This window comes from Oncorhynchus mykiss, chromosome 26 (genome assembly GCF_013265735.2).
Source record: "Oncorhynchus mykiss isolate Arlee chromosome 26, USDA_OmykA_1.1, whole genome shotgun sequence".
Lineage (NCBI taxonomy): Eukaryota > Metazoa > Chordata > Actinopteri > Salmoniformes > Salmonidae > Oncorhynchus > Oncorhynchus mykiss.
Genome location: NC_048590.1, coordinates 16,251,629 through 16,269,827, shown reverse-complemented (window position 1 = coordinate 16,269,827; position 18,199 = coordinate 16,251,629). Strand labels below are relative to the sequence as shown.

The window sequence follows — 18,199 nt, the reverse complement described above, 5'->3', positions numbered from 1 at the left end:
GCCACTTGGTTTATGATTTGCCGAATGGACACCTGCGCTTTTATGCATATATTTATACATATTTTCTGATAAAATGATTGACAACCATGACCCGAAAATGTTATGACTGTCCATGGGTAGGCTATGCCTAAAATATGGGAAACTTGTCCCCCCGCAGGTGAGGAATTATGCATTGAGACACTCTTCCCAATTTCGATGTCTACGCGATCTTACGGCCGACTCTGTGATGCTGAGCGGCCGTGGGCCTGTGCAGCGCGCAATGCATTTCGATTTGCATTCGACCACAATCACAGCAGCCATCCTGCGGACGATCTACCGCTGTCAGGCGGACGTCGGGAGATGTATGTGTCGCGTCTGGGATGTAAATATAGCCTTTTCTTTTGCTGGCTTTCTCTAATAACTCCCCTTGTTCTGCCACCAATTTGCGCGCATCGCCCTTGTGCCGCAATGTTTGCAAACACAGAAAGGGGTCTATAGTCCGATGAATAAAATAAAACTGAGGGATTGTAGGCGGGACGTATACTGTGGCCAATATATACAGGAAATTGTGGTCGAAGGGGAAGAAAGTTCGCCAGCAAAATAAAACGTTTTCGTTGTCCTCTCGTCACAGTTCTGGCTGTACAATGGATTGGAAGGGAGATACTGGCGTAAGTTGAACTTTACAGTGATTCTTGATTGAAGAGGAAGGGAATCATTGTTTTATATTCAGAGCGTTGCTGAAATAGCCAGCATGTGTAGCTACTGATAGTTAGCTGCTTCCTGAACTGGCAGCAAGTTTGGTGGAAATGCCATTGAGAAGAGGCAGCAGTCATGCACGCCAAGGCGAGCTAACGTTAGCTTGCTAATAACGTTAAAATAACTAAACTGGCACTGATCAGTAGGCATGCAATGTCAGATTACCGACGACGTTTCAGACAACTGTCATAGTCTATGCATCTGGCGTTAGTATAGCTAGCGAGGTTGGTTTGGTAGCTGTATCACATTCGGCGGTGATTGGGAGTCCCATAGGGCGGCGCACAATTGGCCCAGCGTCGTCCGGGTTTTGCCGGTGAAGGCCGTCATTATAAATACAAATATGTTCTTAATTGACTTGCCTAGTTAATTATTTTATTTGTTTTAATATCTGGATATGTGTGTCGTAGAACTGTGAAACTGTATTAGTTAGCTGACTTCCTAACAAAGCTGCAGTAACTAGTTTAGCTAGGTTTGATAACTGGTGGGATCAAGTCACTATTGTTCGAGTCACTAGGTCCGTGTCCCAGGAAGAACAGGTCGAGTCAAGGCCAAATCGTGTATTGTTAGAGAGAGTAGAGTCCAGTCAAGTTTTTTTTAAATATATATCTAAAATCAAGGGGAAACAGCACTATATTTATTTCAAACTACCACACAGACCTGTTCATTATGTTGTCTACAACATATTTTGATTATGTAAGAATGATTAAAAAAATAATAATTTCCAAGACATTTCAAATGCACGTTTCATAAGTTTATTTTTATTTTTTAAATGACGTACCAAAAGACCATTAGGCCAATGCTAGTAATTATTGCTTGATGCCAGAGTATGTGAGCCCAATTTGACTGGAGCGCAGAGCAAGTTTCCCTAAAGCTGGAGCGCTCACATCACCATCCCCAGTGGCTCTGCAAACAGTGAGAGGGTTTTCTCCGCTGCTGGCCTGCTCTCCATGCACCATCACATGAGCCTGAATCTACAGACTGTCCAAACTCATGTTTCTAAAAGTGAAATCAAAGTCACTGTTGGCTGAGCCTAATCATTTTAGGTTTAATTTTTATGTAATTATAAACAAAGTCAGTCTGTATGCACCATTTCATACAACAAAATGGTTAAATGCTGAGCGCTTAATGTTCCTGCCAGCCTTGTGTGTCGCACTCGCAAATGCTTCACAATGTATTTATTTGTAGGCTATAGCCTTGAAGTAATTTAAATAGGCAAAAAAAATATAGCCTCAATAATTCATATTCCTTCCTTCTCTGGCTACCGGTCTGGCTCCTGACCTATTTAGTGTTTATATGCTGTTTAATACGACATGTAGCCTGTTTAAAATTATGAGTGCTTCTTAGTCACCTTTTCATGTTTGTTAAAATCATTTTTATTAAAATCATATGGCCTGGTTTTAATACTTCAAAACCAAATGGTAGGTCCAGGTAGTCACAAAAATAGATGGGTGTTGGTTAAATGGTGATTTAATTATTTTTTTTTTAAACGAATGGAGCAGATGTTACAAGCGGTTGGAATGGAGTTTTAAGTGGGATTTCCGACCGCTTAACTCTACTCACATACTCTGCTTGATGCCTCATTGCTGGTGAGTTTGCAAAGTAAACCATTTATATTTTTGATTACCAAACTATTTTTGGAGCTGAATATGTATTTACGGTAATCCTCTCCCTACAATTGGGCACCCGATCCAGTCATTGTTAGTATTCAATATCAAGTAGGGATACCATGTCGCTTCTCTGGAGTCCAGAGCAAGCAGAATCATACGGCCCATCTACCTGTATGCAGTGAAGATTGCAGGATCGGAAGGAAAGCATGGTCTGTCTGCACCACACTCTATCACTTTGGAAGGCTGCCTGCCTGTGGAATGCTCATTGCCAACTGGGGAGGCCTTTTCTTCCTCACAAATACTGCAATTAATATGTCAGATTATGTTACTTCTTCATCCCATGATATTGAAGGCAGTGCAATGTTAGAGCCAGTGGTTTAGTGATGCCTGGAAAAGTGGGTATACTCAACACTTTCTCTTATTATTAAAATAGATAAATGAGACTGAAATTCACAGGTTTCAGATTATTCACCCCAAAATTCAGTCACACTCTTTTAATAGCAAAATAACTAAACGGAATGTTCTAAATCCACAACAATGTTTAAACCACATCAGGAGAACACTTTTGAGGTCTGGAAAAAAATCTAAGAAATGTATTTTTGAGTGTAGTTACCCTTTAATTCAACTGTGCAGGCACCTAGCACTGTTTGGTTAAGTGTGTCTGTAGCACACATGAGAGGGAGGTTGCAAAACAAATGGCCACTGGATTGATGCAAATAATCATGATATCATTCAGCAAGGTAGGCATGGGCTAATTTTGTAGCTAAACTCAGCAAAAAAAGAAATGTCCTATTTTCAGGACCCTGACTTTCAAAGATCATTTGTAAAAATCCAAATAACTTCACAGATCTTCATTGTAAAGGGTTTTAACAGTTTCCCATGCTTGTTCAATGAACCATAAACAATTAATGAACATGCACCTGTGGAACAGTCGTTAAGACACTAACAGTTATCAGACGGTAGGCAATTATGGTCACAGTTAAGGAAACTAGTGACACTAAAGAGGCCTTTCTCCTGACTCTGGAAAAACCCCAAAAGAAAGATTCCCAGGATCCCTGCTCATCTGTGTGAATGTTCCTTAGGCATGCTGCAAGGAGGCATGAGAACTGCAGATATGGCCAGGGCAATAAATTGCAATGTCCAATTTGAGAGACGCCTAAGACAGCGCTACAGGGAGACAGGACGAACAGTTGATCGTCCTCGCAGGGGCAGACCACGAGTAACAACACCTGCACAGGATCGGTACATCCGAACATCACACCTGCGGGACAGGTACAGGATGGCAACAACAACTCCCCGAGTTACACCAGAAATGCACAATCACTCCATCAGTGCTCAGACTGTCCGCAATAGGCTGAGAGAGGCTGGACTGAGGGCTTGTAGGCCTGTTGTAAGGCAGGTCCTCACCAGACATCACCGGCAACAACGTCACCTATGGGCACAAACCCACCGTCGTTGGGACGAGTCATGGTTTTGTCTCACCAGGGGTGATGGTCGGATTCGCGTTTAATCGTCAAAGGAATGGGCATTACACCAAGGCCTGTACTCTGGAGCAAAATCAATTTGGAGGTGGAGGGTCCATCATGGTCTGGGGTGGTGTGTCACAGCATCCTCAGCCTGAACTTGTTGTCATTGCAGGCTATCTCAACGCTGTGCATTACTGGGAAGACATCGTCCTCCCTCATGTGGTACCCTTCCTGCAGGCTCATCCTGACATGACCCTCCAGCATGACAATGCCACCAGTCATGCTGCTCGTTCTGTGCGTGATTTCCTGCAAGACAGGAATGTCATTGTTCTGCCATGTCCAGCAACGAGCCTGAATCTCAATCCTATTGAGCATGTCTGAGACCTGTTGGATCGGAGGGTGAGCGCTAGGGCCATTCCCCCCCAGAAATGTCCGGGAAGAGTGGGGTAACATCTCACAGCAAGAATTTGTGCAGTCAATGAGGAGGAGATGCACTGCAGTACTTAATGCAGCTGGTGGCCACGCCAGATACTCAATGTTACTTTTGATTTTGACCCCCCCCCCCTTTGTTCAGGGACACATTCCATTTATGTTAGTCACTGAACTTGTTCAGTGACGTCTCAGTTGTTGAATCTTGTTATGTTCATACAAATATTTACTCATGTTCAGTTTGCGGAAAATGAACGCAGTTGACAGAGGACGTTTATTTTTTTGCTGAGTTTATTAACATTTAATTGAAGGGTTTTGGGATAGCCTCTCCATCTACCAGAAGACCGTTAGGCCTATCAATAGCATTGCTATATTTTTCCTGTTCCTTAATTGTTTGAAACCTGGATGTTTTTACTTCACATTATCAGTCATGTCTTACCGTGTGCGCGTTCCTGCTCTTACGAAGAAATAATACTTTTTCAACATTTTAAGCTACATATTCTGATATGTTCCATCAGCCTTATTAATTGATATGGTGTTTACTTCCACTACACTAGCCTACTTAGATACGCATTGTGGGTATTAAGAAGTGAGTATACGCAATGCCTACCAAAAAAAGTGTGCCTACGGAGTATACCTGCGTATTAGTGCTTTGAGGTCAGGTCAGTTTCTGTTTGTTATTAAAAAATAATCACGGTTTTCGATAATTTTTTGCCATGAAATGCATTGTGAGTTGAATGTATTAACGACACAGAATAATACAATGAATAAGTCTCATGATGGTAGTGACTGTCTATTACTGCTTATCACTTATTCACATTACTTTAAAATACTTGTTTTAAAACATTTATTTCATTCCAAGTCATCTCATCTCTATAGAGCTGCTGTCTAACAAAATCACAATTTTAGTAGTTCTTCAGAGGTAATATGGAATGCTTTTATGACTGCTGAATACCAACTATCAATCACTTAGATCATGTATTTTAAGGCTTGTGAAGCAACTGCTTTCTATCCCCCTCGAATTGTATATTCTCTTTCATTTTTTTTCCTTAGGGGGTCAAGTGTGATTCATCATTTCATAGAACACGTTTCCACTGCTCCAGAGTCCAATGGAGGCGAGCTTTACACCATTCCAGCCAAGGCTTGGCATTGCACATGGTGATCTTAGGCTTGTGTTCGGCTGCTCGGCAATGGAACCCGTTTCATGAAGCTCCCGACAAACAGTTATTGTGCTGATGTTGCTTCCAGAAGCAGTTTGGAACTATGTAGTAGTGTTGCAACCAAGGACAACGATTTTTACGCGCTTCAGCACTCGTTGGTCCCGTTCTGTGAGCTTGTGGCCTACCACTTCGCGGCTGAGCCGTTGTTGCTCCTAGACGTTTCCACTTCACAATAACAGCATTTACAGTTGGCCCGGGGCAGTTCTAGCAGGGCAGACATTTGACGAACTGACTTGTTGGAAAGGTGGCATCCTATGACAGTGCCACGCTGAAAGTCACTGAGCTCTTCAGTAAGACCATTCTGCTGCCAATGTTTGTCTATGGAGATTGCATGGCTGTGTGCTCAATTTTTTTACACCTGTCAGCAACGGGTGTGTCTGAAATAGCCAAATCCACTAATTTGAAGGGGTGCCCACATACGTGTGTGTGTGTATACAAAAATACAGATGGTAGGCTTTATGTAGCCTATTAAAATAAGTATTTTTTCCCACTCGCAACTCCCCAAAACCTCCCCAATTTGAGAACCCATGCGCTAGCTCACCCGACCTGAGCGTGTTTGCTGCTCCTATCAGAGAGCTGTATGAGTTTCACTAGCCAATCCATGGAGAGACTGTTACAAAACTTGGCCAGATAATCAAGTCATCAGTCTCAAGTCGAGTCTTGAGGCTCCAAGTTCAAGTCGAGTCTCCAGTTACTTTATATCACGTCGACTCTCAAGTCAGCAAATTTGTGACTCGAGTCCAAGTCATCCGACTCGAGTCCACACTGCTGTTTGTGGTCCAACTCCGTACAGTAACTGAGGATATTTGTTTGTGTTTGTGCCTTATTTTATAGATATTGCACCAATTTTTTGGGTAGTTTGTACAGTATTCCATTATGCCAAGAGGTCTCGTTAGAAACATGTCTTGAATGATGACCAATTCATCAGTGATGTTAGGTTCAAAGCCCAGTTTGGTTAATAACCCATGTTAGTATATTGGCTTGGTATTGTAGCTACTAAGAGATCAGTAACCCTTGGTTTGGTGACTTGGAGGATGGTACATTGTGCATACCAGGGATTGACATTAAAGTCTGAAAGGCTTTATGCCACCGGGCATGTCAGGAGTATTTAAAAAAAAAAAAAATTAAAAAAAATGTTTTGGTTGCCTGAAGATTATCACTTGCCCTGAAAATCTAAATGAGCTATTTACACTGTGTCATAATGCCTGCCTTTCACCAGTGCACTCACACGGGAGGAATCAGAAAAATCAAACGGAATAATTTTATTTTGGTTCTCAGTAAAAAAATATAAAAAAAATCAAGCGAGCTCAACTTGCCCGATTGCCATAAATGGTCATTTCCATGTAAAAGGACCCATGAGACCAACATGTGAAGTTCATAGTAGCATGTCAAATGAAAGCTAAGTCTGTATGTTTGCGAAATTAAGGCATATATACAGGTTTCTACCATTTTCCATCCTAAAAGTGTGGAATGAGCTGGTCAAACAGCTGGAAAAGGGGTATTTTTTTAGAAAACATCTACCAGAAAAAGTCTGAAGGTATTAGAAATACACCATAATAATGTTGAAGAAAAGACCCCTGGCAACAAATATCAACACTTATATTTCGTTTTGATCAAATTATTTGCCTTGTGTAAGTTTAAGAAACATTGCCTTGTGCCTTGAGATTCTATTAACCAAAAACCCACTTATTGTATCTTTTAAGATGGTTCTTTATTTCTCTCCCTCATGAGAGAGGATAACGACATTTTGCAGAAGTAACAAAGTATACCTATCAATTAGTGTTTTTACTGATTTATAATTTGTTTATGAATTAAGTGTTTTTCAAACTAAATTCTGCTACCAAATCGGTAACAGAATTACTGCAATTGAATTTGCCACAATGAGATTAGTAGTCAAACCACAGTTGGGTTCACAAGTTTGGACAGCACAGTAGTGGAGTACATTCATGTACTGTACTGAACTCTGTACTATGTTGAGCTAAACTGTGCTATACTTTGATGTCCAAACTTGTGAAAAATAGATGTCTATGATTAGTTCAGATTTGTCCAGACCAACCTATTTGGTCTTGTTTGGGGGCAAAGCTCATTAAAATAATTGCCATTGTAAATAAGAATTTGTTCTTAACTGACTTGCCTAGTTAAATAAATAAAAACATTTTTTAATTGCTAGTGTGTAGAATAATACCCACATATGCAAAGGAAGATATGGCATTTAGGATACATTACCATGAAGAGTGACATAATTAAGCATTTCTGTGGAGTACAGATCAGGGACCCATGATTAAATTCTGTTACCGCAATTCCGTTACGAAGTGTAAATCCACTTCACTTACTGTAGTTAAATAACCAAAATAGATTTTATTTTCAAAGTTAATGTGTCATGTCACAGCTGACGCCCGATTTCATTCTGCAAACATCGTTGAATCTTAATTCGGAGTGTATTCTGAGATTTCAATGTTTGTTTGGCATACATTTTTTGAGTCTCACTGTAATTTGGTTACCATGGTATTGCCTTAATGCCATAAATTGTCTGTCTTTCACGTAAGCAATAGGGAGGAACCCGAAAGATCAGGCTACTGGAATTCTAGGCAGTTTGGATGTTTTCACGATTTTGTCGTTTTATCACCTGCCCAATGGGTCAACCTCAGAGCAGGCTCAATTTACGTGACTGCTCAGTTCAATTTCCCCAGGCAGTAGGCCAACCCTTAATGTCAATCACTGCATACCATCTATTTGCAACTCACCAGAATTGAGAATTCCCATCCATAGTTGATAATGTGCCCATTCTCTCTTTGTGTTTTTTTACAGTGTCACAACCATGACAGTTGCCATGGCCACGGGGGTCACTCGCATGTGCCTGCGGTGCATGGATTCGGGGATCACGGCAGTAGGATGGCACACGGATTCATGCCTGCTTTCCATGGCCAGTTTGGCCCAAGAGCTGGCCAGATGATAGACCCCACTCAGCAGCCCAAGAAACGTTCGCATATGGATGACAGCAGCAGCTGGGACATTGTCAAGGCAACACAGTAAGATTCACCTCTGTTGTGTCTCATACAAAGCCCTATTAATGGCCACACATTACAATTGTTGTGCTCCCAGCTCCATACCTCAGGTCAGAATTAGTGCACTTTATGGGTAATAGATTTTCATTTGAAATCCCCCTCTGGAGATCCATAAAGCAGTAGGGATCAGATTGTTATGCTTACTACTTTGCCTTCAGGCTAAATGGCAATTCTGAGGACTGAATAGCTTTCAGGGATGTGAACACGTCACTCTTCCAGCGATATTCATCCACGTGAATCGTGTGGCTCCGTAAAATTTGGGCGGTGGGGTGGCGCGCACAAACCGATCTTCTCCCTGTGTGATCACTACCTTCTCTGGTGGTTGTCATCACGCACTCCACACAACAAACGTGTTTCCTTACCGGGAATTTTGGAATGCAACCTGTATTCGAAATTATGCATTAGAGTTATGTATGTTTCAATAGCGCAAATTACACACAAAAGTTATTAACGTTAGCTACCTGATATTAGCTATCTAGCTGACTTTAGCTAGCTAACTACGTTAGCATTTAAGTTGGCAAACTAACATTACCACCCGCTTGCCTCAGCTAATTGAATTTTTCCTCAGTTTACTTCACATCTGTGTAATAATCCACAGAACACTTACAGTGCCTTGCGAAAGTATTCGGCCCCCTTGAACTTTGCAACCTTTTGCCACATTTCAGGCTTCAAACATAAAGATATAAAACTGTATTTTTTTGTGAAGAATCAACAACAAGTGGGACACAATCATGAAGTGGAATGACATTTATTGGATATTTCAAACTTTTTTAACAAATCAAAAACTGAAAAATTGGGCGTGCAAAATTATTCAGCCCCCTTAAGTTAATACTTTGTAGCGCCACCTTTTGCTGCGATTACAGCTGTAAGTCGCTTGGGGTATGTCTCTATCAGTTTTGCACATCGAGAGACTGATTTTTTTCCCCATTCCTCCTTGCAAAACAGCTCGAGCTCAGTGAGGTTGGATGGAGAGCATTTGTGAACAGCAGTTTTCAGTTCTTTCCACAGATTCTCGATTGGATTCAGGTCTGGACTTTGACTTGGCCATTCTAACACCTGGATATGTTTATTTTTGAACCATTCCATTGTAGATTTTGCTTTATGTTTTGGATCATTGTCTTGTTGGAAGACAAATCTCCGTCCCAGTCTCAGGTCTTTTGCAGACTCCATCAGGTTTTCTTCCAGAATGGTCCTGTATTTGGCTCCATCCATCCTCCCATCAATTTTAACCATCTTCCCTGTCCCTGCTGAAGAAAAGCAGGCCCAAACCATGATGCTGCCACCACCATGTTTGACAGTGGGGATGGTGTGTTCAGCTGTGTTGCTTTTACGCCAAACATAACGTTTTGCATTGTTGCCAAAAAGTTCAATTTTGGTTTCATCTGACCAGAGCACCTTCTTCCACATGTTTGGTGTGTCTCCCAGGTGGCTTGTGGCAAACTTTAAACGACACTTTTTATGGATATGGCAAAAGGTCGCAAAGTTCAAGGGGGCCGAATACTTTCGCAAGGCACTGTATATGCATTGGAGGAAGCGCGAGATTAACTATGGGGTAAATCCATTTTTAATTCAATCATTTTTTTACAGCATACCTTTTTGTTGTTTTTAATTTAAAACATAACTTATCAGACATGTTTGTCCGTGGTAGAAGTGGTCATAAAGTGACTTTTTTAGCCCTGAAGGCCAAAACATTCAGGAGATCAAGGTGCTCAAAGTTGACCCATTTTGCATACCCCACCATACCATGAGACATCCATGTCTTCATCACTGGAAAATATAGTCTGATTATAATTTAAAAGTCTACAAACAGGGCTGTCATTATTTTAAAATAAATGACCCAAAAAATGAACAATTGTGCCATTAACCTTAAGATAAATTATATAAAAATGTGTGAACATGTATAAACACCTCATCTGTGGTTTGTGTGTTGTGCCCGCCATCGGTTGAGACGCATGCTCTTGAATACAGGGTGGGTGTCATTTCAATCATTAGCGGTTTCCATTAACTTGTGCAGTGCACATTTTTTTTTTGTTGACATTTAGAAAGCTCGCATAGATGTGATGAATGGAAATGCACCCTAGCAGGAAATTGACTGTGTTGATTAAAACAGTTGACCGTAATTTCTTACAACCTACAAAAAAAAATACTATTTAGCAAAAACCTACAATGTTGAATAAAATGGAGTGGTTGAAGTGTTTCCATGACTCATTTAGGCAAATTACGCGTTAATAAATTAGCGACAGCCTGCATGCCCTCCCGTCTACAGTGCCTTCAGAAAGTATTCATACCCCTTGACTTTTTAAAAACATTTTTTGGGGTTACATCCTGAATTTTAAAATGAATTACATTGAGATGTTTTGTCACTGGCCTACACACAATACCCCATAATGCCAGTGGTATTGTCTTTTTATAATTGTGTAAATTAATAACAAATGGAAAGCTGAAATGTCTTAATTCAGTATTCAACCCCTTTGTTATGGCAAGCCTACATAAGCGCAGGAGTAAAAAAAAAAATGTGCTTAACAAATCAAATGTTTTGTCACATGTGCCGAATACAACGGGTGTAGACTTTACTGTGAAATGCTTACAAAAATGTAGTTGTAAGAAAAATAAAAGTTAAGAAAATATTTACTAAATAAAGTAATAAAAAAAAAAACAACGCTAACATTTAATGAGGCTATATACAGGGGGTACCGGTACACAGTCAAAGTAATTGAGGTTGTATGTGTAGGTAGGGAGTAAAGTGACTGCATAGATAATAAACTGCTGTGAGTAGTGGGGTGGGGGGTGTAAATGCAAATAGTCTAGGTAGCCATTTAATGAACTATTCAGCTGTTTTATGGCTTGAGGGTAGAAGCTGTTAAGGAGCATTTTGGACCTAGACTTGGCGCTCCGGTACCGCTTGCCGTGCGGTAGCAGAGCGAACAGTCTGTCTAGGGTGGCTGGAGTCTGACAATTTTTTGGTTCTTCCTCTGATGCTGCCTAGTGTAGAGGTCCTGGATGGCAGGAAGCTTGGCCCCAGCGACGTAATGGGCTGTACCCACTACCCTCTGTAGCGCCTTGCAGTCGGATGCAGAGCAGTTGCTATACCAGGCGGCGATGCAACCAGTCAGCATGCTCTTGATGGTCTAGCTGCAAAACCGTTTGAGGATCTGAGGACCCATACCAAGTCTTTTCAGTCTCCTGAGGGGGAATAGGTGTTGCTGTGCCCTCTTTACTACTCTTGGTGTGTTTGGACCGTGATCATTTTTTGATGATATGGACACCAAGGAACTTTTAAGCTCTCGACCTGCTCCACTACAGCCCCATTGATGTTAATGGGGGCCTGTTCAGCCCTCCTTTTCCTGTAGTTCACAATCAGCTCCTTTTGTCTTGGTCACGTTGAGATAGAGGTTGTTGTCCTTGCACCACACTGCCAGGTCTCTGACCTCCCTATAGGCTGTCTCATCATTGTTGGTGATCAGGCCTACCACTGTTGTCGTCGGCAAACTTAATGATGGTGTTGGAATCGTGCTTGGCCACGCAGTCGTGGGTGAACAGGGAGTACAGGAGGGGACTAAGAACGCACCCCTGAGGGGGCCCCCGTGTTAAGGATCAGCGTGGCAGATGTGTTGTTGCTTACCCTTACCACCTGGGGGTCGGCCCATTAGGAAGTCCAGGATCCAGTTGGGAGGCAATTAGTCCCAGGTTCCTTAGTTAAGTGATGAGCTTTGAGGGCACCATGGTGTTAAACTGAGCTGTAGTCATTGAACAGGACTCGTAAGTTCCATAGGCTCGCTCTGTGTGCAATAATAGGGTTTATCATGAATGACTACCTCATCTCTGTACCACACACATACAATTGTCTGTAAGGTCCCTCAGTTGTGCAGTGAAATTGAAACACTGATTCAACCATAAAGACCAGGGAGGTTTTCCAATGCCTCGCAAAGAAGGTAACCTATAAATAAAAAGCAGACATTGAATATCCCTTTGAGCATGGTTAAGTTATTAATTACACTTTGGATGGTGTATCAATACACCCAGTCACTACGAAGATACAGGTGTACTTCCTAACTCGGTTTCGGGAGTGGATGGAAACCACTCTGAGATTTCACCATGAGGCCAATTGTGACTTTAAAACAGTTACAGCGCTTAATGGCTGTGATAGAAATGAGGATGGATCAACAAGATTGTAGTTACTCCACAATACTAACCTAATTGACAGAGTAAAAAGAAGAGAGCCTATACAGAATACAAATATTCCAAAACATGCATCCTGTTTGCAACAGGGCACTAAAGTAATACTGCAAAACATGTAGCAAAGCAATTAACTTTTTGTCCTAAATAAAATACATGTTTGGGCCAAATCCAATACAACACATTACTGAGTACCACTCTCCATATTTTTAAGCATAGTAGTGGCTGCATCATATTATGGGTATGCTTGTAATAGTTAAGGACTGAAGTTTTTCAGGATGAAATGGTATGGCGCTAAGCACAGGCAAAATCCTAGAGGAAAACCTGGTTCAGTCTGCTTTCCACCAGACACTGGGAGATGAATTGACCTTTCAGCAGGACCATAACCTAAAAGGCCAAATCTATGCTGCAGTTGCCTACTTACAAAGAAGACCGTGAATGTTCCTGAGTGACCGAGTTCATTTGACTTAAATCTATGGCAAGACCTGAAAATGGTTGTCTAGCAATGATCAACAACCAATTTGACAGAATTTTGAGAAGAATATAGGGGAAAAGTTTCACAATCCAGGTGAGAAAAGCTCTTCGACTTACCCGGAAATACTCACAGCTGTAATCGCTGCTAAAGGTGTTTCTACAAAGTATTGAGTCGGGTGTGACTAAACATGTTTGCACTTTGGGGTATTGTGTGTAGATGGGTGAAAAAAAAAAAATCAAATTTGAAATCACAACAATGTGGACTAAGTCAAGGGGTATGAATACTTTCTGAAGGCACTGTATCTGTTTCTTGTCTGTTAGCTCGCAAAATGCAATAATTTACTAATATTTGACATTCAAATAATTCTCATCTACTAGCGTATCACAATGCTCCATGCCATGGTGAAACTTTGCACTCTGAAATAATTGGATGGTGAAAATTCCCAGACAACCAAAAAAGCAACCCGAAGCAATACAGGCATTCTTGAAAGTCAGCACAATACTTGTCCTGCAAAGAAACATTATTTTTATAGTTGGAAAAATGGATTTAGCAGCAGTAGGCATTTAGAATTAAATGTTGAGTGGAACTTCGGGAAGTATTCAGACCACTTGACTTTTTCCACATTTTGTTATATTACCTTATAGCCTTATTCTAAAATTGATTTAATTTTTTTTTTCTTCATCTACCCACATGAGGATTTGTATTTAATCCATTTTGGAATAAGGCTGTAATGTGGAAAAAGTCTTGGTCTGAATATTTTTCAAATGCATTGTGTAGTCTATCTGCTGTTTCCATTACACATGTCGCGATGCTTTTCTTTGCCACATAAACCTGTGTCAATGGAAACCTGCCTATTTAAATAGGATTTAGCAGACCACTGAAATTTAGCTGGTACACTTTTTTTTTTATTATTGACATTTTAACTTCTAATTACTACCACAATTACGGTGCATGTTGAATGTCAACTTTTAAATGGTCATATGCGAATAGAAGTTCACACATTTTTGGATACTACAACTGACATTGAGGTAAATGTCTAATTTAAGAAATTGTAAAATAGTTTGACAATCTTGTTTGTAAGCTTTTAAATGATCTAAATCTCAACTGTTTGAGTAGGCTAAACTAGCTGGCTGCATTCGCTAGCTAAGTAAATGAAAGTGAGGGGGAAAAATACTATGAAATATAGCTTGCTCTCTCCCCATGGTACCACCCTACAGAGTGCTGTTGAGGCTACTGTAGCCCTTAATTGCAAAAGTGTTTTAATAAATTATTTGGTGATGTGAATATATTTATAGTTTAATCTAAAATATATATATATTTAAGAAATTCGCTGAGGAAGATGGTTCTCCCCTTCTTCTGAGGAGCCGCCACTGGTTTAGAACTGATAATTGATTGCATGGTGCAAGAATGACTGCAATTAATTGATTATTGAATGTTATGATGGACACAGCTTTGTAGAACCAAAATATGCACAGCCTCTGCTCAACTAACTCGAACTCGAGAACAAATCATTTGTGGGTCTTTGGTCTAATCCCGTTATTTTTACCCCGTCTGCCTTCGTTACCCCCTCAGCCCTCTTGCTAGCCACTTTCCCTCTGGGGAATCCCTGTCTAAACCAGAAGCAGTTTGATTGCCATCTTAAGTGGTGGTCCAATTTACAAACATTGCCCCCTCGATTTAGCGAGTGAACAACTTTGATCAAATATGTGACTGACCGGCTCAAATCGGTCTTATGTAGCAAAATTTTTTTTTTTTTTTTACATTGGATAAAAGTAGAGACTCAGCTACAAAATGGTATCACACTGCATTTTTTTAGGAACAATGGGGAAGTAATTCTGATTTGAAAGTTGATAAACTTGTAAACTCACTTTTGAGAAAAGGGCCTTGGAATGTTTTCGTAGCTACTGGAGAGTTCTCCTTTGTCTACACCATTTAAGCATTGTTCACACCCTCTTAAGACAGCCCCACCCATCTCTTTAAGGATTCACATGTGAAGGTCATGTGCTAAACAGTGAGTAGTGTAGTAAAGATTAAGACTAAAAGTAGTAGTAGCCTACAATAAGGGGAAAATTCCAGGAAAACAAAGTGTCCAGATAAAAATATTAGATGGTGCTTACCCAGACACACTTGTCTAAAATTAATGGGTCATGTGAAATAAATGCTACAACCCCCAGCCACATCCAGTGGTGGGAAAAAGTACTAAATTGTCAAATTCCTTATATTAAACCAGACGGCACAATTTAGTCTTTTTTTATTTATTGACGGATAGACTGGGGCACACTCCAGCACTCAGACATAATTTACAAACAAAGCATTTGTGTTTAGTGGGTCTGCCAGATCAGATGCAGTAGGGATGACCAGGGATGTTCTCTTGATGTGTGTGAATTGGACAATTTTCCTGTCAAAATGTAACGAGTACTTTTGGGTGTCCGGGACAATGTATGGAGTAGAAAGTACATTACTTTCTTTTGGAATGTAGTGAAGTAAATTTGCCAAAAATATAAATAGTAAAGTACAGATACCGCACACAAATACTTCAGAAAAAATACTTTCAAGTACTACCTAAGTACTTTACACCACTGCCCAAATGCCTTCACAACAGTGCATTAGCATACTTAGTATTCCATACATAAGTGTGTAACAGTATACAATGTGATAAGGCCATGCAACCTGAGTTGAAACCTGGAGTGAGGTGCACATGTACTATACATAAACAGATACATGCACCATATATTTATGTGGGGGACACTTGATACGGTCACATGAGATTGTTGCAGTATGTCAACAATAGGCCCCAGAGCCACGAAGCTGTAAAACAGGGAATAAAATAAAAAAAATCTGAAGATATTTACTACCCTGCACAACATCAATTCACCTCCCAAGTTTAGGTAAGAAGAATAACGTACCAATATTTAAATTCATATTCTGTTTGTATATTTTATATTCATTTGTTATTGCAATGAAAATGATATTCACCTGATGTGCTGGTACTGCTTGATCTGTGGCAGCTGCCTGAAGTACGGAATTAGGTGTTGTTGCCAGCCATAGCTTTCCGACAGCACCGTACCATCCTCCAGTCCAATCAGCTGTGGGATGTTGACCCCTGTCACAGTGCTCTCCTTCACAACACCAGCAATCTGACAGTGTTCACTCCAGTCTTTCTGAAGCGCTGCTTGATTAGGCCAACGCACCAGTCGGGGGCAAACTTGGTGTGGACTGGGATCAGGAAGTAAAGTTCCAGCCTGAGGTGAAGCTGATGATACACCAAAGACCAATCTGAAACTCCTCTCTCAGCATGTCCAGCCCACTCATTTTCTCATGGCTAGCGGGAAGGTTCCTTACTTTTTCTTTGGCTAAACCAACTAGGCTTGTAATTTAACAACTTTATTTGTATTTACAGATGGCCAACAGTTTGGTATTAAGGCACAAAAGTTTACATGTTCTAAAAGGCATTTCTGGCACAAAAAAAATGCACGTTCAAACAGCGCTCCTGTGAAGTCGTGACTTGCGACATACGCCTAGTTTCCTGAATTGGGTCACGTGACCAATAAAATGTAATTTAATCATTTGCGGGGTTGATATGACCCACAATTCAATGCAAATTGTAGTTGCGTGTCAAACTCCGTTGGCCGCGAAGTGTCATTTTATCAACACTGCTTCATATTCGGCATGTGAGACAAACTTAAAACGCTAGCTTGCTTGCTAGCTAGCAAAAAAATATACATAGATGACATTGATTTTAGCGTTGAGCGTCATTCTTTGCCAATGCGACTCAGACTCCTAGTGAGGAGCCTATAAAATATAGATAGCTAGCTTTATATATAATATATATATATATATATATATATTATTAATATATTATATATATTTTTAAAAAAAAATAGAAATTGAGTTGGGCTGGAGTCGTCAGGCTACTTATCACCCTCATGGCTGTCAAGTAATGCATTCCGTGAAGAGTCGTTCACAATCTAGTCCGTTTGCGCCCACAACTAGATCTCGTTTGAAAGGTATCAAGAAATAATTGTATAACTAACAATCAACAAACGTTGTTTTAAGGGACGTTTTATAAGTCTGTCACAAATGACCGCTCTAATAAGCTCGCTATGGTCAACGAGAGCGACTCTTTCTCGTTTTCAGTTCATCGGTAAAGGGTCCTGCGTGCTATGGGTATTACTGACTCAAGTTAACAAAATAAGTCGAAAGAGCCGACATCTCCTTCGCATAGAGTTGATCAGGCTGTTGATTGTGGCCTGTGGAATGTTGTCCCACTCTTCAATGGCTGTGAAGTTGCTGGATATTGGCGCCAACTGGTTCACGCTGTCGTACACGTCAATCCAGAGCATCCCAAACATGCTCAATGGGTGACATGTCTGAGAATCCGGGCCATGGAAGAACTGGGACATTTTCAGCTTCCAGGAATTATGTACAGATCCTTCCGGCATGGGGTCGTGCATTATCATGCTGAAACATGAGGTGAATGGCACGACAATGGGCCTCAGGATCTCGTCACAGTATCTTTGTGCATTCAAATTGCCATCAAAAAATGTGGTCCGTAGCTCATACCAAATTCTCTAAAATGTTGTTGGGGGTGGCTTATGGTAGAGAAATTAACATTCAATTCTCTGGCAACAGCTCTGGTGGACATTCCTGCAGTCAGCATGCCAATTGCACGCTCCCTCAACTTTGTTTGACAAAACTGCACATTTTAGTAGCAGTCATGTAATCATCATGCTGTTTAATCAGCTTCTTGATATGCCACACTTGTCAGGTGACTGAATTATCTCGGCAAAGGAGAAATGCTCACTAACGGGGATGTAAACACAGTTGTGCCTGAAGTTAATTGTGCGTATGGAACATTTCTGCAATCTTTTATTTCTGCGTCTGAAACATGGGACTTTACATGTTGAGTTTATCTTTTTGTTTAGTTTAGTTTTTATTGGGAAGGCAGATGGTGTTTTTATCAAAAGCAATCACTTTTGCATGTGACAACACAGAATGCTAGTGCTTAACCTACATCACTTTTGTT

The 18,199-nt window shown here is 40.7% G+C and overlaps 1 protein-coding gene across 5 annotated transcripts in view; it reads left to right on the top strand.

The window, feature by feature from the left end:
• The first annotated feature begins 211 nt into the window (after positions 1-211).
• The window catches only part of LOC110506292 (palmitoyltransferase ZDHHC13), a 30,312-nt gene continuing 12,324 nt past the window's right edge, over positions 212-18,199 (top strand). Inside the window, exons 1-3 of one of the 5 annotated variants that reach the window (XM_036963785.1) lie at positions 368-647; positions 2,235-2,321; positions 8,266-8,486. In XM_036963785.1, the coding sequence (XP_036819680.1) occupies positions 8,350-8,486 (137 nt within the window). In that variant the 5' untranslated portion in view covers positions 368-647; positions 2,235-2,321; positions 8,266-8,349. Of the gene's footprint in view, positions 648-2,234; positions 2,322-8,265; positions 8,487-18,199 lie in introns of all 5 variants that reach the window. The other 4 variants (XM_036963786.1, XR_005039780.1, XM_036963783.1 and 1 more) reach the window with 4 other exon arrangements.